The sequence below is a fragment of the Cylas formicarius genome, unplaced genomic scaffold, assembly GCF_029955315.1.
Source record: "Cylas formicarius isolate icCylForm1 unplaced genomic scaffold, icCylForm1.1 PGA_scaffold_1__22_contigs__length_36826433, whole genome shotgun sequence".
Lineage (NCBI taxonomy): Eukaryota > Metazoa > Arthropoda > Insecta > Coleoptera > Brentidae > Cylas > Cylas formicarius.
In genome coordinates this window covers 19,484,221-19,506,505 of record NW_026844264.1, presented here as the reverse complement: position 1 = coordinate 19,506,505, position 22,285 = coordinate 19,484,221, and the positions used below count along the sequence as shown (strand labels likewise).

Below are 22,285 nucleotides of genomic sequence, written 5' to 3'. Positions count from 1 at the left end.
CAAACTAAAAGCAATACAATACAGTAATAACAGAAAGCGCCTTTTCCTTTAATGAACCATTTAAGCGTGTGATAGAAATATTCCTTCCGAGTGACTTGCAAGGTTTTCGGACACTTCAAGAAATGATCTAAAATAAACCCGAACGCGAAGTGACAGGTTCCTGAAATGTCCTGTTGAAACCCGAACAAGCCACTTTCAATCGCGGACACTCCAGATAGTTCTGACACAAAAACTCGAACGAAGTTATTGGCAATCGAAATTAAAACTTATAGAAGTAATTTCTTGTGACTACCGATTTTGAGAAGATTAAATTGCATTTAATTTTTTAGGTATAACAATTTTTTTCTTTAACTGAAACCAGCCATCTTAGATACTAATTATAGTTAATACAAAATAATAAAAATTATGTATTCACTTACGGCACCCGCATTGCTGTTGTGAGCTAATTGTATAAAACAATTTACAAAATCGTTCCTGACATCTATCCGCTGACAATCAAACCCCAAGAAAATACTTACAATGTGTTCTCAACCGTAAACTGTTCAATGATTTTGATTTACAGATGGCGCTTATTAATTTACAGGAAAGAAGTATGATCATATTTTTAGCAAGCGATTGGGACAAAAACGGTAATGCAGTTAAAATATTGTGGATTGTCTTTTAAGATTAATATGTGCATATAAAGTGACGATGCGTTTCTCAATCTTCTTTAAAATCAATCAATCATCAATTTTGTGGGGTAATTTGTCTTTTTGAACTTAATAATTCTAATTCTTTTTTGCCATAAACCTCACTACAAGGGACTGTTTTCAATTAAGGTAACATATATGTTATACATAGTGTATAAAAATTAAAAGGTGCCTTCAATCTGCAGTTTTAGATAAACTGAAATATGTATTCTAAAATCAGTAAATATTTTTTGTTGTACTGCTGTGACAAATTCAGTTGCTTGCATTTGCCACACTAAGCAAATGATGATGAAGTGTAGATGCAAAAAGAGACTTCAGGATTCATAAATTAAGATTAATTGTTCAAAAAAAGTCTGTTAATTATCGAACCAGTTTTAAACAAATATCAATCTATCTCTATTTCACGGAGCATTGAGTTGTTCAGTACGTATTCAGTAAATAAGTATAATAAGTCAAATATTAATAAGTGCTAAACTCTTTTTTGGGGTTCTATACCCATATTTGCCTCAACCGTAATCATGATAATTAGTTCCTATATTTATATTATTTCCCTGTGACACAGCACAATGTACCAAATAGCAGAATGAAAAATGCACCAAAACTGAGGAACAGATTAATTTATAACCCCATGGAACTTGCGAGCGGGGGTGGAAGTCCATTTAAAAATAAAACTAAGTATACATTTTTATTGCACTGCTCAATTTTTCATGTTTGTACTTCTTTGAGCCTCTACTCCCACCCTCTAGATCCAAAGGCATTTAAATTTATCACTATTAAGGATATAGTTAAATTAATGAGTAGGCATAATTTTTCCCTCTTCAGTGTATTTCCGAAAGGGTATGATAAATTCAACTGACCCATTTACCAACAATTATTGTATTTAAGCTTCATCCAACAGAATGGATCAGTTTTGTTTAATACACTTTGTACATGCACCTTGCTTTGTTAACGAAGTTTACTGTCTTTTTCATACTTTCATCCTTTTTTAGCACCAGGTATATCGTGTCATCATGTACTTGAATTAAAATCGGTAATTTAAACGTTTAACGTTAAACGTTAGCTATTATTTGCAACGGTCGTTAGAGCACATTTTATTTAAAATTTCCTTAAAAAGTCGCAGCCATTGCTTTCGACATCGGTCACATTCTTTTCTTATTTCGTTTAACAGTTAAGTGATGAAATAATGACATTTGTTCCAATGCGTCGGCCATTTAAAACAGCATTTCAAAAACTGCTCTCTATAATTTTTTTCCTAATTTTATACAATGTGTTGCAGCAGTGGCCATCTCGATGACGTTTGCGTCACAGATTCCAACGCCAGTAGTATTACAACAGGTTTGTTTGTATGCCCCCTTTCAGCATATGAAAAAATGAAGATATTGTTGATCAGTTATCAATAAGAATTCAGGTAAACAACAAATAAAAGATTAAATTTACTCCTGCAAAATTATATCAATACAGGAGTGGTCAAATAAACATGCAACAGTTATCTCGAAAATTACTAAGGATTAGGAACTATTTCTGTTATCTAGAACAGACAGCTGCTCGAAGGAGAAACTAATATTTTCAATTTTCGGTGCTTTCTCGGAGTGAAGTAAACTCTAATTTTTTGCTTAAACACATTTCTAAAAACATTAATGGTTGGATTTGTTAATATTTATTTGTAAAATTAACCTTTAAAATGCTAAATCAACTTCGAAAAACTCAATATCGTTGAAATCAGGTTTATTTGAGCAATAAACCCCACTTTAGTTATAGCGACTAATTTGCACTGTCGTCGCTGCAAGGCATTGTTATAGAAATATTAAAATTGTTACTTTTTTCTCATGCAAGAAAAACAAAATCAGTTTGAGAAAATCCATAGATTAACAATGGTTAGGTAAAAAAAAGATACATTTTTGGAAGCTTTGGAATGAAGAAATAATTACCCTTCCCGGTAATGGTTTTTATGAATACCTTAATTTTGTTAATACTTTGTAATATTTTCAACTGCAACAATGGCTACGTATCTCAAAAAACGTTGAACAAAATTTTCTAAGTTTGGCAAATTCCGCTAACTACCCAAACAAATGAGAACTATTTTAAAAAATACCTTACCCTACAATTATAAAAAAAGAGAAATAATGTTTACACTGTTGCCCATAATCGTTTCAAGTATTTTTTGTGTATTATAGCAAGAATGTTGGGATGCAAGCAAATAATTTATTTTTAATCGAGAAATTACTACCATATCTTCGCATCGAGCTGCAGTCCCGAAACCTTGCTTACCTGAAATGAACTTTTCACCCTATAGGCGTTTTGTTAATATTTGAATGTCCCCTGTACTTTATTTTAAAAGATACAGGAAAAGAGAAAAATAGAATTTACTCAAACTTGGAAGTGCATGTTATCTTAATGAGGTCAAATTTCGAAAACATCACCATTTTCATTCATTTCGATTCCGGAACTATGGAAAACCAAACTAAGTTGCAGGATTTTCTTTTGTGTGCTTTAGTTATATTGTTTTACAGTGACTATGTAATTTAAGTTACGACTTTTTTATATTATCAATCAAAACTATCTTTTATATATGTCCTAGACCATCCGATTGCATCTATACGGTCCTAGACCCTACGTGTGCGACATGTTAATGAAGCAGAAGATGGAAAACCAAAACTAACAAATTAAAATAAATAATTTTCAAAAAATTCTATCGTTTAAATATAAATACTATTGAAAGACAAACTTTTTAAACATATAGACTAATATATCCAGCACGTTTGTAAAGGGACTAGACCTCTTATGCCGGGTCCTAACTAAGTCATAGAGATAGTATTGGTATCTCGCTAGGAGGTTTCGTTTCGTTTCTGAAAAACCATTGTCAGGTTCGACACCAGTTGTAGATTCTGTTAAATTTCTTGAAAAGGTTTTTTGGGCTAACATGCTTCTTGCTGGACATGGTATTGTCAATCAACATTTCGATAACCAACTACCGTTTTGTACAGTATAATAAAACACTATCTTATTTTTTTCCTCAAATCAACTGATTTTCAAATAGTGGGATATTTAAAATTAATTAAGAAAAAATTTCGCTACCACCCATACTGAAACCTTTTATTTATCGTGAAGTTTTATTTACTATGAACTGTGTTACATGGAGTGCTAATTTGTTCCTGTTTTAACCAATAATTCAATGTGACATAACAATGACAAACAATTTCTTTTCAATAGGGCATTTCGTCGCTTCCGTAAAATCTCTGAGCTCTATGATGGATTAAATTTAATAATCTTCAAAATCGTTATGATAATTCCCTTGACGTTACATAAACATTTCTTAACCCGAAAAACGGCAACGATTCGCGGTGGTATTTAAAAGATGTTACAATTTTACAAGAAGTGCGACCCATACCACACGATTTGCCCCCAAAGAGTGAGAGGAGTATATAAAGGAAATGACCGGTTGCATGCGAATTGTACAGTCTTCTTGCGTGTTGTGATCATCGCGTTAAATTATCGTTCGCAATGAAGATTTTGGTAAGTAACCTTCTTACCTTTTCGTCGGTGTTGCCGGTTCATTTTTTTTTTTTTACATTTTTTGCATGAAATGCGTAGTTACGAGATGAAAAAATCATGGCGTTATACAGCACCGAAATTTGATAAGATACGAAATGTAGACATTTAAGTATAATCTTAGAAAAATTATGGTTTAGCAAATAAATTTAACTTTCAATTATTGTTCTTATAGTAACGACGCAATTTATTTTATGCCAAAGAGTAATAATCAATGTATTAAAAAATCCAAGTCATCATTAAATGCTAAAATTCTTTTAGTTTTATTCATAATATTTTCATTAGTATTAAAAAAATAAAGCTAATAGTCAAAACATTGTTATAGATATAGAAGAAAAATTTATATCTAATACTTTTACTACTATGGAACCAGACAAAGAATATCAAATATTGACCATGGAAATAACTATATTGCACTTATGTGATTTTATTATGTGTATGTCATTAATTTGTCCATCTGATAAAAAATTCACTGTATCAGTTCCATGTAATATTTGCTGCGTTTAATTTTTACATTAGACTATTATTTATTAATGAATTCATGCTGCTAGTTACAGGAAATTTTCGTTTCTAATTATTGACCTTTCAAATCTCGCAAAAAGACCAACGTATCAAAACAAAGCTACTTAAGTCGGTAATCTTTAAATATATTCTAGATTTCTTAATTTTTATGTTTAACTGTTTATCTAATCAAGTCATTATATGTGCTAGTTTTGCAAACATGCAAAATGTAATTACGATACTTTTTGTTTTCCTAAAACACAATAGACCTTTTACAAAACTTTCAGTTCTTGATTCATTTGTATTCAATTGAAATTGCATGTAATCGTCGTGGTATAATACGCATGCCCCAAATTTGACTGAAACAATAGTCAAAATCGCAACAAGTCATTGTCTTCGATTGAGGTCTGCTTTATCGTCCTTAAATTCGACTTCATATCATATCATTTTAAGAAAATTCTGGGACTAAAAAATATAGTTCAACAAATATAGGAAGGTGATAAAGTTAAAAAGATTTTACATCAAATCTTGATTCCCTCTCAGTGAATTAAATATCTACAACTGCTTAAGTCTCTTTTGTCACGCTTGAACTGATATTATTCACCATTGGTCCACAAGAATAATTTGAATGATCACAAAAATCTAAAAGAAAAATGAAAAAAATACTACACAACGATATTATAGTATCACTTATTTCTTCATCATCGATAGATGTCAAAAGTTATTTGCTCTTTTCCTTTTACGAAACAAAACGCATATAAACGAAAAACCCACAGCATCAGATTATTCAGCAATCGCATTTCGTAAATTCCGATAATTTTGCTTGTCCGTCGAAAAAGAAAGCGATATTTTCGTAATTTCACTCCCGGGCGTTTACAAAAAGGATTAAACTATAATCCGAAGATGCGCTTTGGCAACAACGCCTTTTACTTGCTCAAATGACCCTTAACATTACTGGCAGAACGATTGATTTCTAAATGTTATGCAACGAGGAGCGTCTTGAATGCTTTCCATGAGAATTTGCGTGGGTGCAACTATGACCATCGGCAGAACGAGGTGCATAGCCATATTTGCCCTTATAAAGACGGTGCGGCCCATTTGATTTGGAGACGGTCCTATAAATTGCGCATTTTTCAACCAATTTTGAAGTTCGAAGCGTCCGAAATTTGCAAAAAACACAATAGCTACAATTTTTCTATTTGTTTCAGAATACCGTGATGCCTAATTTATATAAGAAAATAAGTTATGTAACAAGTTTTTGAAACACTTTAGTCACGAGTTTATTTGAGAACAATCGGAGCAAGTGTTTAATAAACGAGTGACAAAAACAATTAATAAATTAGAGTAGTGAGCAAAAGAAATGTACATTTTACATTACATGGAGTCGCTTGCCAAAGACCTTGTCATCTAAATAACAAAATGTCAATAGCGCAACATTAAATTTTGTTTTATTGATAAACACGCGCATCTAAATAAAAAATGATGCGCTTGAACTGAAGTTATCTTCATTCGTTCAAGGACTTTTCCTAACATTTATTGTAATTCAATTCAAAGGTCGATAAGAATTTTAATCGCTATGCAAATGCTGCTTTACTATAAACTACATAGTCGTGAAACATCATTTTATTTACTTAATATAAGTATAAACGTTAAACTCACTGGTTTAGATTTGGTTCGTATTTTTTTACTTTTATAACAAACACAAAGTATAAACAATTAAACATTATCGACAACGTCCTCTGCAATTTACGATGCGTTGCGATATTTTAATCGTTATGCCATCGATTAGTCATTGTGTTTCGACTATTTAATATGGTAATATAAATTCCCAGGGATATTAATGCCACCAACATTTGCAAATTCAAATTTTTAAGTCGAATGTGTTAAGGTTTTCAAATTTTCTATTAGCTATACTGTACAAAAAAATTATTGAGCGAACCATTCATTTATTGAATTAAAGACTGGTTTTAGTTGATTCAAAATATTGTGATATTGCCCTTACAAAAAAATCATGTGACCCGCAAATCCCTAAAATTTACAAACAATATCATAAAATCGTGTAAGTTAAGAAAAACTATGATTTTTATTAATTATAATTAATTATAATCAATTAATTATAATTAATAAGGGTCTCTTCTGATAGCACTAATTAATTTATGTTATCTTCTTATGCTTGTAACAAAACAATAAAATAGTGAGAAATTTTATTTAAAAGAATGTAACAAACAGTCTCCAGTCTCCCCTAGAGCTGGGTATTCCCTTAAACACATTTGTTTATAATATGATTATTTTCATATACAGTCTCCCCTAATTTTTCCACTGTAAAACTTTGACAGGTTTAATGATAACCTTAGCCTTATATTATTCCTCCTGAGTTACACATTTTTACAAGAAAAGGCTAACTTAAAGGTTAATGAGGTATTATTTACAAAAACACATACTATATCATACTACCAATAGCTTATAATCTTGTTGCCTCGAAACTTAGCTGCTCTTCCTTAAGGATTAGTGAAATGAACTTTACCACGATGTAAACTAAAAAAATTCTGTCCCAATTACATACTGCCACGTTATCTGTTCTTTAGATTACATAACAATTTGTAAAAAAATAATCTGCTTCAATTTTCCCACGCAGTATTGTGAAGCTATAACAGAGGCTCGGTCTGATACCGTGTACCTCAAAAAAATATAAGTATATTATCTTAAATACAATTCAATCAATTTTGTACCTGAGAATTTATACCGCGTAATTGACTCTGAATATCTAGTTAACCAATCCGTTTTATTTTTCATTTTAATTCATATCATATGGTCTCCATATATCCTGAAAAATGGTACTAACCAGTGCTGGAGCGATTTGCTGAAAAGCACATACAAATAGGTATATTAGGAAAACATTACGACATGAAAATGAAAGAAGGCATTAGCATCTTCAAGTGTTTCTATTTCTATCTACTTTAATTTTTTTTTGTTTTTTTAGCTTTTGATTAATGACCTATTCCGATAATTTTAGGTGACTTTGTCGGTTGTTATTGGCATTTCTTATGCCCAACAGCACAGGCGGTTAGCCCCGCAGTACCAAAATCAAGAGGACCAGTACGATGAACAGGCTCAACAGACTCAAGCTAGGCCGCAGCACTTTCAAAATCAGGACCAGGATCGGCCCAGGTTAAAAAGTGAAAGCACAACGTTCATTCCAATCATTCGATTTGATAAAGAACAAGGCAGTGATGGATCTTATAAAGCTGCGTAAGTTCCTAATTCTTATCATTGCTCTCTCTTGTTACGATTTAATTTTTTTTTTCGTTTTTCAGTTATGAAACTGGTAATAATATCATCGCCCAAGAGGAAGGATTTCTAAAAGATCTTGGACCGGATCCAGATTCCGAAGGGGGCACTCTGAACGCGCAAGTGCAGCAGGGCTCATATACGTACACATCTCCCGAAGGACAAATCATAACCGTCAATTATATTGCCGACGAAAAGGGATTCCACCCATCTGGAGACCATCTTCCAACCCCCCCACCGGTCAGTCCTGAGGTCCAAAAAGGGCTTGACCTGATTTTTGCTGGCATCAGAGCACAAGAAGTATGTATACGACCTTTCGTCAAAAGAGTCTTTTAAACGATTTGGCTGAAGTACCAATCATATTTAGTTTATTTTGCGATTGATTTAACTTTTAAAAGTTAAAGAAAATAAACATAAGAAATTAGAAAACCCAAAGTCAAAGAATACAGCAAATATTTGTTCGTCGCCGACATCGATAACTTCCTTTTCTCAATTCGTTTGGCTCTTTTCAACAAATTCTGAGAAAATGTGGTCAAGGCACTAGTGCATATTACCTATGTAGACACTTAGGAATCAAGATTCGGCATTTGAGCGTTTACAAATAAAAACTTTGTTTACTATTTATATCTAAAGAAAAATAAAGCAAATCAAAAGAAATTATTATTCAAACCATTAAAAACAGTTAAGAATTAGTGATAGACCTATTATTCATGCCTTTGCCATCTCATTGACAAGGCTAAGTTTCAGCTGTGGATCCTAGTTTATAAGAACTTTTAAAACATTTACTATTATATTTTTTAATGGCCCAGTTGTATAACATTTAGTTAAGAGCTAAGCTATGTCTATCGATAAGAGTTTATTATATTTAATTAGCACTTAACCTTTTTTCATAACTCTTCTTTATTTGCTTTTTAAACACATGGCCATATAAACTGTTGGTGATATTTAAAACTCTGTGACCATATAAAAAAATTACAAACTAACGAAAAACCTTGAATGCAGGTATCAAATTTTGTTAGTCATATACATTAGAGGTTTGTGAAAAAGATAAAGATATGAAATAAAAATATCTTTCAAATATTCGATTTTGCTCATCTTTAAAATTGTAGCATATTTGTCATTAATTTTGTTTGCAGGAAGAAGATGCTCGGGAAGCGAAAGAGAATCCCCAAGGCTTCAAGAACAGGGAAATTCCGGAAGACTACAACGGCCAGTACAGACAGCAATAAACCCATCATATGTGATCATTAACAGCTTATTATCTCATGTACCTACATTTCAATTCATTTTACTTCGACCGACTGACTACTTCGAATACCTGAGGTGAAATGAATAAACTAAAAATTGTTTAATTTAGGTTAAATTTATTCGCAAATTACAGTCTATAATAAAGTGAACCCGACCAAATTGTATTTCGTTTCGTTTATCTTTAAGACAATAGCTTCGTTAACTACGGTCGCAATTTTTCCAGGATTTTTGTAATTTTTTGGAATTTGAGAGCGACTTCGGTTGATTTTAGACAACTTTTCTCAATTTTAATGGCTATACTACACTCATTATACGTGCTATTTTGCCAAAATATGCTAATGGTAATAAAACTTCTTCAGTCACTCGTTTATTTAATACTCGCTCCGCTGCGCTTCGCTCGTGTCAAATGAAATTCATAGCTCAAATTATGTTATGTGTTGCATAATGTAGCATTATAATACTATTATTCTACTATTCCTACTATAATACTATTATAATACATAACTTTCTGTGTAAAATAAAAAAAAATCAATTGTTTATCCCGGGAACTAAATCTTTATGGTGAACATCGTATTACAATAACTTTATACTTTATAAAACTTGTAACAACCAAACGACAAATACAATAAAATCTATCATTATTAGGCAGTAATACCAATGAAAACATTTATATAGGAATAGGTATAAATAACAATCCGGTTTATCTATTAATTCGTAAACATATCAAGATCAAATCAATATCGAAAATGATTATAAAATGACCTTTACGGTAAGGGCGGTTGTCAACTATTTGCAATACGCACTTTCTGTCTTACCGAGAACAATGTCGTTGAACTGTAACTTAGATATTATTGTATTTTATCGCCGCCACACTCCAACGGCAAGTAGTTTTTTGTCTAAAAATAAATCGCGATCTGAATAAACAGCGGAATTTGTTGCAAAATTTGTCCTGCCAGATTCGCGTTCGGCATAGTGTGCAAATCAAGTGGACCTAAATTATCGCTAATAAGGGAATAACCGAATGAACGTAAGTTGATTTTATTTAAAATCTCTTGTAAATAAAAACAAATTTAATGCCAAACGGGAAAAGCATATATTGAATACGAATAAATTGTTATTACAGCACTATTACGAGTTTATTAGTTTTTTTATCGAATAAAAAAAGGGACTAAATAATAGAAATTAATTTATAATATATTATTTATAATTAAATTATAATAAAAATTCTTTATTTATAGTTTCTAATAAGCGCAATCTAATTTGCGCAACGAAAAATTTGATGATATTCCGCTGATGTTTATAAAAATAGAAATATATTAATTTTTTTTACCCACGATACACCGTTTTGACATGAAACAATAATTGTGTTTTGGTTAGTTGACATCTGTCTCTACCAATGAGTTGCAACAATTATTGGGAAATTAATGAATAAATTAATAATTAATTAGTACAAATATGTGTCTCGCAGAATATTAAGTAGTATATAGGCTGTCGTAGAAAGTTTTGACAAATTGCATCAAAACCCTCGCAGAATACTAAGTAGTATAAAGGCTGTCTTAGAAAGTTTTGACAATTTGCATCAAAACCCATTAATTTTAAGCGATCCTGTAGGAATAAATTTATCTAAAAAAACAACCCAAATTTCACATTCAATGGGGGCTAAAGTAAAATTTTAGTAGTATTTAGAGAAAAAGGAAAATAATTAATATTTCGAAAACCATACGCATCTAGTTAGATGCGTATAACAAAAGCATTAAGGGAAAATAAGCATAAAAAAGCAAGCAAAAAAGTGGCAACGTTGCATCGTCCAAAGTATCTTAGTTTGAAAGAACAAACAAAGAACAAACCCAAGTATTAAAATTTCCGGTTTTTGGTAAACGTCCAATCCCACCAATCACTGTGTGTGTTCAACAATATATTCCATTTAAAATACCATATATTTAAAGAGTATAGCTGATAAAGAGAAAAAAGTTTGATTGTATTTAGATTTGATATAATTTGATATAATAGATATAATTTGATATAATAAATTAACGAATTCATTAATTGTATAGATCTTAATCACTGAAATCTGTGTTTATTTTTAACGCCTGATAATATTTATATCTCTTTATTAACATCTAATAATTATTATCAGTTAAATTTGCGATATAGGGATTTACACAACACAAGCTTAAAATTAAATGTGAGATTAAAGTAAAGTCTAATAAGGAATAATACTTAGGTATGTTACCATAAAAATAATAAAAATTGCATGCATACTAGGTATGGTTTTTACAGCGGAAAAATTTCAACTAAACTATACTCTGTTGAGATATCATGCCTAACAAACAAGTAGTTGCAATTTCCTGGCATATGATAGGACAAAAAAAATTATCGAGTTGTTTCCCACAACTTGCAGAATTGCGTTTGCACGTTAGAAAATGCCTTTACAATCTGCAACGGCCAACAGCTTCATCAGCATTAATTATTATTGCTCAGCACAATCCGTTCTGTCATATTCTTAAGGTCGATTTGCACTATGATTAGTAACTAGTTATTAGTCATTAGTGCTAGTATTTACTTGTCAAATTGTAAACCGATCCGTAGAGTGGAAAGCGCAAACAAACTTGTTCCATCAATACTTAACATGTTACGTTATACTTAACATTTGTAACAAATTCAATTAGAACAAAAAATGTTCAGATTTTCACAGTTTTTAATGATTTATGACAGCAGTTTCGGCAATATCGTGCCTTTATCAAATACAAAATATAACTATATTCCGACACTTATATATAAAGCAGGTAGTAATATATAATTTTTTCTACTCCCGTCTGCAAAATACATAATTACCCACCGATCTAGCGAGCCGGAAGTGTCACTTTACCACGTCAGTTTCGTTTCCCACGAATCTGAGCCACTTCGGACATTTCCGGGATTTTACCGCACGGATTTGGGAGCAATCGAATGTTTTCGGAGATATTTCCCACGCTTTGAATTTTGACGTTTGTCAATTCTGACGGTCACGTCAGTGAATGTATTCGTGTTGTTTTGCGAAAATGTACCCAAAAACTAACGGTCGTAGAAAAAGTATAGTATGCAACACGTTCAGTAAACCTTTTGACTCACTCTTTTATTAAAAACTCGTGAGTCAAATGCCGTTTACCGCACTTGTTGCTTAATATACTATTCATTACAGGTATAGGGTTAAAATTTAAATTTAACAACGGAGACGCATTGGAATCCAATTGGTCATTAAGTAATAAATTCGAATATCTCATTTTGTTAATCTCCATAGCTTCCAACAAATTTAGTTTTTTTTGAATGAGTATGTAAGATATCGAAGTTATCGTCAAAGTTGTGCATTTCTGAATTTAAATGAATGGCATCGTTAGAATCTGAACTTTTATTTTTATACGCTTTTTTGTTGCTGTTGCTGTTTGTCCGATAAAAAATTTTGGGACAAGATTCACATTTCAACTTGTAGACTCTAGACTTTTGAGTTTTTCGTAATTTAGTTTTATTGTTTTTTAGAAAATGTCCTATGGTGTTTTCAGTTTTAAAAAAAATATTAATACCAAATTTAGATAGATGTTTCGCAATTTTCTTCTCCTATATATTTTATTGTTTTATAAATTTTGTTTTCGTTGTTTAATATGGGATAGATAGAGTTCAGAGTTATTTGAAACTGCTTTTTAGTTATAATCTTATCTATCAAAGAGCGGTTGTAACCATTGTTAAAAGCTATTTGTTTTGTAATATTTAATTCTTTTTCAAAATTTTCTTTAGGAAGTGGTACATTAAACAGTCCGTTGATAAAAGCATAAAAGGCAGACATTTTGTGTATACAAAACAATAAAATACATAGGAGAACCTAGCAAGAAAATTTCGAAACATCTATCTAAATTTGGTATTAATATTGCGTTTAAAACTGAAAACACCATAGGAAATTTTCTAAAAAACAATAAAACTAAATTACGAAAAACTCAAAAATCCAGAGTCTACAAGTTGAAATGTGGATCTTGTCCCAAAATGTATATCGGACAAACAGTTAGAACATTTATGTAATGCATTGCTGTTGAGATTAACAAAATAAGATATTCGAATTTATTACTTAATGACAAATTGGATTTAAATGCGCCTCCGTTGTTAAATTTAAATTTATAACCCTATACCTGTAGTTAAAATGTATTACTACCTGTTTTTATATATGTGGAAATATAGTCATATTTTGCTTTTGGATATAATATACATATTTTTATTTTGGATTTTCATCAAGTAAAAGCCACCTCAGTCCGATTCTTAACATTTGTACTTGACAAAGTGTAAAGCTTCTTAACACTTACTAACTTACTTACTTACTTACTTACTTAACAATTGCACTTGATAAAGTGTAAACTTTTGTTTTGATTAGTTTTGCTATGTAATTGAACAAATAGCTTACAACTTCGTTACTGGTAACGATTCTAAAAATAAAACGGGTATTTTGAATTTAAGGTACGTAAACATGCAAATATTCGGATCGATTAATTACTTTGGCACGAAGTTTTGCAATTTTGTTTGATTTATTTATAATAATACATTTAATTTCTTACATTCAAAATATCTCCGAGAAAATCGGACGTCAAAGACCATCAGAAACTGTGCTGTGACTTGAACGCCTAGTGGAATATGACCTTAAGGTAAATAGGAATTTCTTGAGTATTTGAAAAAATAAAATTAGATTTATTTCGATAAATGGGGTTCAGGTTAGAAACAACTTAATACTTATTAGTAAAAGGTTACTACGATCACTTGCTTTACAACCCCAATTGAGCGCAGATATAAGACATTCGAAGGGGTCAAATACCAAGTAGTGACGTTCACTAACGTTGTCGCAGATTTCCGATTGAAGAACGGAAAAATATTTGCTTAATAACCTTAGTAGCATCAATATGCTAGAGTGATATTAAAATGGGGAACTCGATGAAACTGTAAACAACATGTAGAGCTCATTTTAATTGTCGTATATACTGCTTGAAGTTACAAAGGGTAACTTTTGATGTTGCGGCAAAAAAACAGCAGAGCAAAAAATAACAATTTCTATCGACTAAAGTTACTTACATATATTTCGAAGTAAGTAGAACTAGAAGACATATATCTAATTACTGTTACAACGCGCGAGATTCTAACGCGTTATTAATGTAGAATTGAGCATTCGGCGAATCCGTCTACGATCATAGTGAGTATATGAACAAAAACATGAACCGTCACCGAAAACGTCCCAATTCTACTTCTAATTGCAGTGACCTCGTTCTTCGCGCCATACCATGAAGATCTGTTGGCCCGTAACAACGAAATAACTATCATCCTCTTAAGTTGAATTGCGTTGATTGCACCTACAGTTTCTATCAGCTTTACAACTCTAAGCACCGTTCTTTGTGATCACTAGTTCTTCTTAAAGTTCCAGTATCCGTACAACAATTATGAGGACAATGTACCACTGTAACCAACATCGCACTGCTGTTTCCAATTTCAAGAAAGGATATCCCAGCCTCTCGTAGTCCTACTATCCTACCTCGTTCAAATTCACTAAATTCACAAAACACTGCAAGTCTTCTCGCAGATGTATTGCTAAACGATATTTTCAATGCCCCAAATTCAATAGAACTGAATATCTCTAAGTAAATTTTTAACAAAAAAAAGCACTACATAGACTAAGATAAAAATGTTATCTTTTAGTAGGCTAAGGTTATCAAGCGACAAAATCATATACTGATCATATACTGGGTGTTGCGAGTCCTATGGCATACAATATATATTTAACAGGACCTTCTTACAAATTTGAACAAATTTGAACATTACGACTTACATGTGCGTCACTGTATTTTCTATATCAGCTGGACTTCTCGAAAGAGGACATAGAAGGTTGAGTATTTATTGATCAGAATGAATTAGTGGTACATACAAAACAATGGTAAATGTAAATTGAAATTACCGTATATCCAATCAGTTTTTAGCTTCCTTAAGCGTGTGGAGTACATCAGATATGTAAATATGGTATTTAGCCTAAAAAATAAAAAGTTTGTTGTTATAATCCAGATTAACTCGATTACTATTCCGTCCTATAATTATTTCTAACCAATGCACAGGAACCAAACACTAATTCACTGTGACGTGGTTTAGAAAACATCGTACATTATGTTGATATCTAGTTCCCATTTGATGATATTTTTCCCTAAACACTTAATGTGTGTGTGTTTTGGAAAAAAAACACTGTAGATAAAATGTCACATCAAAACTGTCGAATTCGCGATTTGTCAGCGGCCATTTTGATTATTGATCGCCGCAAGATCTTATCGATTGAAAGTGAATTTGAAATAACTCGTCTCATTGGTTAAATGAAAGTTTTTAAATAACTCGTGCATTTTACGTAGTAACGCCGGACCTGCATATCGCCAGCGCAATATATATATAGTTTTAGGGGTGCAGGTAACAGCTCAATTTTATTACAATAAAAAAGTCAAATACGGCGGAAATAAAATTTTCCATTCATGTTAAAAAACAGTTTAATATCCACTTGCCCTGTAACATCAAGTATAAATGTTAAAAAGATCGTTACTTATTGATCTCGATTGCTCTTGGCATTGAGCTTTACAATTTCATATGATTTAATTTACTTACCGCAGTTAGCAACTGACATTTTTTTAGGATTCACTGCCTTATGTGATAAATCAGCGTCACGAGAATGTTTGCATCTTGATCGGGTAAAATGTTTTAAACCCAGACGAAAAAAACCGCAACTCGAAATCGTCTGCAGCTTATCTATATTAAACAAACAGACAAATTTCATTTCTCTGGCAACAATTAAGTACTTATTTATGTTTTTCCAATTAGAGGACCAGCTTGGCCGTTACAGTTATCAGAACATTTGTGATAACCGGTTATTATTATAAAAATCTATATTTAATAAGAATTTAGTGTGGGACTGCTGTTTGTGACCGCCGTTTGGGTTTTCAGTTACGGATTTCCAAAGGAAAAAATTTAAAATGAATGGTAAGGTGAAGCTATGCGCTCAAATATTGACAATAGGTTTTCTCTAATATTAAAAAAGGAAAAATATCTTTTTAAGGACCTCGACCAATTCTCTTTATATATTGTTGATCAAAACAGTGCCTATTTTAACGGACATTTTGGTTGAGTTTATGCTTTGTATGTAACAACCGAATCTCTATTTAGTGGAATAACCAGAGTAAATTTAGGCGAATTACCTTTTTTTTTGGTTCAATTTTTGTAATTTGTTGCGGATCAAATTTCCCTAGCATATGCGTTTGCATTTTAGTGATTATATGTAATTAATTTCATGTTTATTTTTTCTTTACATACAATTTGTTTCAGAATCATTATTTCATCTTCATTTTATTTTTTGCTGTATTTGCTGGAATTATTTCATTTTTAAGAGTGAAATAAACTTGGGAGCAACAGTTTTACTTGTAAAAAATGTAATGTCAGTGTGACAGCTTATTTATAGGTGTGAATCTTTGAATGAGGAGAAATCTGAGTCCAATAACAGTTTTTTGTCACTCATTTTGATGGGGAACATATAAATTGATGCAACTTATTTATGATTGCATCCATCTACACCGTCAACGACAGCGGCAACGAAATAAGTTAAACGGTTAATTTAACGACTTGAACCAACAACAAAATATTCAGAAAGAACGGTTTTTAATACAAGAAGTTTTTTTTGTAACCGAGTGTATTTTATTCGAACGGAAGCGGCTGTTTAGACTAAATGAGAAGGTTTATGATAAAATTTAATTTCAAGTAACACTCTGGAAAATTTTCTGACTTACGTTACTGCGCTCGAAATTGAGTTGAAATTATTACTATTAAAAGTTGTGCCTAAAGATTTCGAAGAATCTATTTTTAGAATTTTTATTTTTATTCAAGCTTGAAACTTGAGTAAAAGACTTTTAGGATAGGATACAAAAGGTTGCGACTATGCCCATAATACTAGTTTATTGTATCTTTCGATGCGTTTAAGTTCATCTAATCTAAATTTACTATTTACTAATATTCACAAGTTCTTCGAGGACTTACGCGTAAGACCTGCGAAAACACATGTGGAAGTTTCCTTGTTACCAATTGCTCTATAGATGTTTAAACTAAGATTAACTCGTGTAAATTTCAATACAAATGTAAATTTGTATTTTTAAAAATCGTGCAGGTTGAAATCACGGTGCATGCGCATACTAGTTATGATGCGATTTAAACCAAACTGTTATTCTTTCTTTGATTACTTATTCAAAAAACTTTTCATTACTTCAAATCGGTAAAACTGGCAGCTGTCTTTTGCTAGGTACTATAGATTGTTATAAAACGTTACCTTAGTCAATTAGTCGTCATAATTTTTGTGCATGGTGGTAACGTCAATGAAACTAATAACAATAATACTAAAATAATAATCAGTACGTTTACAATTTTGGAATTACAATGAATAACAATTCAACCATCACGTTTCTCCCAAAAACATGGTCGGCTGTGTCGGGCAGTGTATCAGCGCATCAAATAATCTGTTTATCTTTGTTTACGCTGAACTTCTCCGTTTATCGAGTGCAAAGTAAATATTAAACCTACCGTCTAGCTGGCCAGCGAACATTTAAAGCCAGTTTAAGTGGATAGGCGATTGGTAACATCGGATATCCAACGCGTGAGTGAACCATCCTATTAAATTCAGTGTTGTTATAACCCGGAATAAACATCTATTTTCATCGAATAGTGTGAGCATATTTTGGCGCCATTGGCATGTGTTGTTAGCGCCTACGGATACAGTTCGTTTTTTCCTTGACTTATTTTGAATTTGATTCGGACGGTCAGTAAATTTTAAAAAGCGTCAGTGAGGTTGTAAAAAATGGGTTTCTAGAACGGCCGGGCAGCTTAACACCAACTACCGGAATTACCGAAAACGATGTAATTTTTGAGTTTCAAATATTTCAGTTTCTTTCAGTCTGCTTGGTCGAAAAAGTGTTTAATAGTTTAGTAGGTTGAATTAAGTTTGTACAGAAAATTTACATGTACCTGGTTAAAATGTCCATCTATCATCTATAGCTAATGAAATCCTGAACAATAGAACCGGGTAAACGAGAATTATTGTGAACTGTTTTAAAATATTTGTACATGAATGAAGGGTCATTTTATTGTAGAATTGGAACATATGAAAGAATTGTGTTTCACCTAAGATGACAATGAAAATTTTTTCAAATGAAAACATTTCAGTAATATATAGGATCGTCAAAATAAAAACTAGTAACAATTTATAAAAAGTAGATTTCAATATACTTTTTGCTGTTTAAAATTAACGTAAATAATTCAACAAATAAATATGTTAACAATTTGTAAACTCTTTAATTGTTTTCTTTTGCCAAACTAATTAAACGCATATTTTGCAAATGAGATTAAAACCTGTTGTTCACAAACGGTAGCAAATTTTTACAGAGCCTGTATATCATGCTTGGAATATGACATCTTCTGGTGAGCTTTAATTTCAGATTAGTTAACATCAAATCAAAGGTTAAGTATTAGAAAAACTATCCATACATATCACCGATATAAGCTACTAGATAATTTGATTTTAAATGCTGTAAATACGGTAAAACTATCATACCTCAGAGAGCAAAGAGACGTTTACCCAGGATCGAATTCAGTGTCGACCTTATGAGCTACAATGCTGTCAGCGACCATATTGTAATGACGCGCGCATGCGCAGATTGAATATCGATCCTAGGATTTTTTCATTTGAATATGCCCTGTCTATCGCCATAGACAGGGCATATTCAATTTATCTAGTCACTACATTATATCGCCAGAACTACTTGACTTACGACAAAAATCCATTAAAGGGACCAACGGTGACACAATGGCACCTCCTGGAATTACCAGTTCTTCCGAGTCGAAAATTCGGAAAAACTTGTCAAATGGTCAGTTAGATACTAGAGAAATCATAGTAATGGACGGCGGATTCGCCACCCAGTTAAGTTGCCACGTGCAGCAACCCATCGATGGAGACGTGTTATGGAGCGCCAGGTTTTTGGCAACCGACCAAGAAGCTGTAATTAATACACATCTGGACTTCTTGAGAGGTGAACATTTCCGTTTACATTACCGTCTATTTGCAAGTCATGTTTCAGCTGGCGCGGATTTAATCATTACCAACACATATCAGGCGGGTATAAATCTATTCATGAAACACCTTAATCTCACTGCAGACGAAAGCTACAACCTCATAAAAAAAGCCGTAGAATTAGCCCAAACGGCAGTAGTTCGCTACCTTGACGAATTTCCAGGAAATCGTATGTTAATACACCGACTGGGAGGCAATTTAATCGATCAAACACTTTCAGGCAGACCTTTAGTAGTAGGTTCGGTGGGTCCGTATGGAGCGTCTCTACATGATGGATCTGAATATACCGGGTCTTATGCGAAAACAACATCCGTGGATACAATGAAAGAGTGGCATTTGCCAAGAATAAAAGCTTTGGTGGAGGGCGGCGTGGATCTGTTAGCTCTTGAAACTATACCATGCAAAGTAGAAGCAGAAATGCTGGTTAAATTGTTAAAAGAGCAATTCCCAGGCGTAAAAGCTTGGTTATCATTTAGTGTTGGGGTAAGTAACCAAGTTAGATACTTGTTGGCCAAGGATCAGACAGAGATAACATGGTGTAATCCTATTCAGTTAATGCATTATATCACGTGAAACATCTATTTTAAAGTGAATCCCTTGAGTCCAATGTCGTTTCAACTAATAATAATTTGTTATGGAGTCTAAGCAAAACTTCACACTCAATTCTCATCGTCCTGTAGGGGGGCTCAACCAAAAAAGATAGATTGTACATTGTAATTCCTTGAAATTCTTTGCACCGGAATTCTTGAAGCTCCTTTGTGATTCTTCTCTTATTAGATGGAATTTCTCTGGAAATTCTTCATACCATACCTGCGGTTTATCTCTCCCTCCTCACAAGTTGAGAAAGGCCTGAGGATAATTTTGCTAAAGAAAGCTCTGAGGAACGACAATAAATTCGACTTTCTCTGTCCGTTATTGTTCAAGAATTGGAAAATCCTGGTTTTTAGAGTGACGGAAAAACTACGGCATTTGGTGAAAATTACCAGCAAACAGCTATAGCTTGCTACAATATGAATCCAGAACAACTTGTTGCCGTAGGAGTGAACTGCACAGCTCCAAGACTAATCGAACCACTAATATCGGGTATTAATGCCAACAGATCAAAGCCCATCCCGTTAATTGTATATCCCAACAGTGGAGAAAGTTACAATGTCGAACTGGGGTAAGTTAAATTATTATTAGACATTGTAATTCTTTGTCGCAAATCATCGCTTCTATTCATTGCATTACTATGCCTACTAACATTTAAGTTGTTTAATATGTAGTGTTCTAGGCTGGTAACCTTCACGTCGTTTGCAATGTACTGTCCGGTAAACTCGATTTAAACTGGAATGATCAAACAATATTTTCTTTACATATTTGTAAATAATACAACTTATAATAATCCAACTTTTGAAAAACCTTCGCGAGCTATTCATTTTGATACTCCTAGATATTCAAAATATTTTAACGTTTAAAAAAAATGGTTTGGAAAAACAAAAAGAAACTATATATAGAAACTAACCAATTAACCAATACATATTTTTTATTACTTGAACAAGGGAAAAATTCCCTTTTCAATTTGTGTAAATTTTTGTAATAGGTAAAGAATACCGAAATACTGATCAAGATTATATTTGTAAATAAAACGGAAAAATGTACACGCATCATATTACATATTTTTATTAAATGGAAATACTTATTTTGACAATTTTCATTGATACTTTGTCTATAAAATGGTATTTTCCTACTCCCTTCTGTAAAATACCTAATTATATACCGATATAGCATGCGGGAAGCGTCACTTTACCACGTGAGTTTCTTGTCCCACGGATCCGAGCCAGTTCGGACACTTCCGGAATATTACTGCACGCGTTTGGGAGCAATCGGATGTTTTCGTAGATTTTACTGCACGACTTGAATTTTGACGTTTCTTAATTGCGACGGTCATGTCAGTGAATGTATTCTTGTTGTTTTACAAAAATATACCCAAAAACTAACGGTAGTAGAAAAAGTATAGTATGCAACACGTTAGTTAAATTTTTAAGTCACTCGTTTATTAAACACTCCGCTGCGCTCCGCTCGTGCCAAATAAACTCGTGACTCAAATGCTGTTTACCGCACTTGTTGCATAATATACTATTATATAACTCAATAACCATTATTTATTTATTTATACTCCTCTCGTATTATGCAATAGGTGTTTATGCTTTACTTATACCTAAAAAAATAAATTTTCTCTTGCCGGATATACACGCCACTGCAAGAATGACCGATTGAAATAATTTGATAAAGCACCTTCTAGCAAACCATTTATCCTCAAAAACCTGAAAGAGGTAGAAAAATTGAAAAATAATAGGATTGACGTTATAAAGCTCCACATAAAATTTGCCTTCAAAAACCGCTATTGGCCCATTCCAGTTTATATAGAGTTCACTGGTACTGTCGCTTTATAATTCACTATCACCCTTACGGAAACTTAAAATAAATACGATAGAAGACAATTATTGCTTTAGATTTAACAAAACGTGTCAAAATTTCAACCACATAGGTACATCAGCGGGTTCATATCACTAACATCTCATGTTGCACTTTTTTTAATGAAAGTGATTCGCCAAACCACAGATGGATTAATCGAGACAAATGCGAACCTGTGGAAACTTATATCGATCGATGGCTGGACTTGGGAGTCACTTGGATAGGTGGTTGTTGTCGTACATACGCCATAGACGTAACAAGGATAAGGAGAGAGGTGGAGAAATGGAAACAAGCCAGAGAGTGTTGAATCTGAGTGTTGTTTTATTATTGTCAAATGTGTAATTATGTAATTTTTTAATGACTAAAAATAAAATATAAACCGATATAAATCATATTAATATCTAAGACA

At 32.4% G+C, this 22,285-nt stretch overlaps 3 protein-coding genes across 11 annotated transcripts in view; 2 read left to right on the top strand and 1 right to left on the bottom strand.

Annotated features, from left to right (window-relative positions):
- The window catches only part of LOC132696356 (larval cuticle protein 65Ag1-like), a 21,061-nt gene extending 7,353 nt beyond the window's left edge, over positions 1–13,708 (bottom strand). Inside the window, exon 1 of one of the 2 annotated variants that reach the window (XM_060661135.1) lies at positions 13,628–13,708. The gene's annotated coding sequence lies outside the window, so the exon portion shown is untranslated. Of the gene's footprint in view, positions 1–13,623 lie in introns of both variants that reach the window. The other variant, XM_060661136.1, reaches the window with a different exon arrangement.
- LOC132696355 (endocuticle structural glycoprotein SgAbd-8-like) lies at positions 4,153–9,792 on the top strand. The gene is made up of 4 exons (XM_060661134.1): positions 4,153–4,202; positions 7,753–7,988; positions 8,054–8,327; positions 9,164–9,792. The coding sequence occupies exons 1-4, from the start codon at positions 4,191–4,193 to the stop codon at positions 9,254–9,256; spliced, it is 615 nt and encodes a 204-aa protein (XP_060517117.1). The 5' UTR covers positions 4,153–4,190; the 3' UTR covers positions 9,257–9,792.
- Positions 10,184–22,285, top strand: LOC132696353 (uncharacterized). 8 transcript variants are annotated; one of them, XM_060661133.1, is made up of 6 exons: positions 16,271–16,292; positions 19,139–19,378; positions 19,427–19,588; positions 19,640–19,902; positions 20,367–20,581; positions 22,024–22,284. In XM_060661133.1, the coding sequence occupies exons 1-6, from the start codon at positions 16,286–16,288 to the stop codon at positions 22,181–22,183; spliced, it is 1,047 nt and encodes a 348-aa protein (XP_060517116.1). In that variant the 5' UTR covers positions 16,271–16,285; the 3' UTR covers positions 22,184–22,284. The 8 variants fall into 8 exon arrangements, with proteins under 8 accessions (XP_060517111.1, XP_060517116.1, XP_060517115.1 ...); XM_060661132.1 differs by having other exon boundaries at positions 22,006–22,284; XM_060661128.1 differs by lacking the exon at positions 16,271–16,292 and adding an exon at positions 10,184–10,302 and having other exon boundaries at positions 19,427–19,902; positions 22,006–22,285.

Bases quoted from the DNA above. Each gene is read 5' to 3' on its own strand.
- LOC132696355 (XM_060661134.1), top strand. The intron at 7,989-8,053 runs GTAAGTTCCTAA...TTCGTTTTTCAG, and splicing joins GATGGATCTTATAAAGCTGC to TTATGAAACTGGTAATAATA. The intron at 8,328-9,163 runs GTATGTATACGA...TTTTGTTTGCAG, and splicing joins CTGGCATCAGAGCACAAGAA to GAAGAAGATGCTCGGGAAGC.
- LOC132696353 (XM_060661126.1), top strand. The intron at 19,379-19,426 runs GTGAACATTTCC...GTCATGTTTCAG, and splicing joins ACATCTGGACTTCTTGAGAG to CTGGCGCGGATTTAATCATT. The intron at 19,903-20,366 runs GTAAGTAACCAA...CCTGGTTTTTAG, and splicing joins GGTTATCATTTAGTGTTGGG to AGTGACGGAAAAACTACGGC.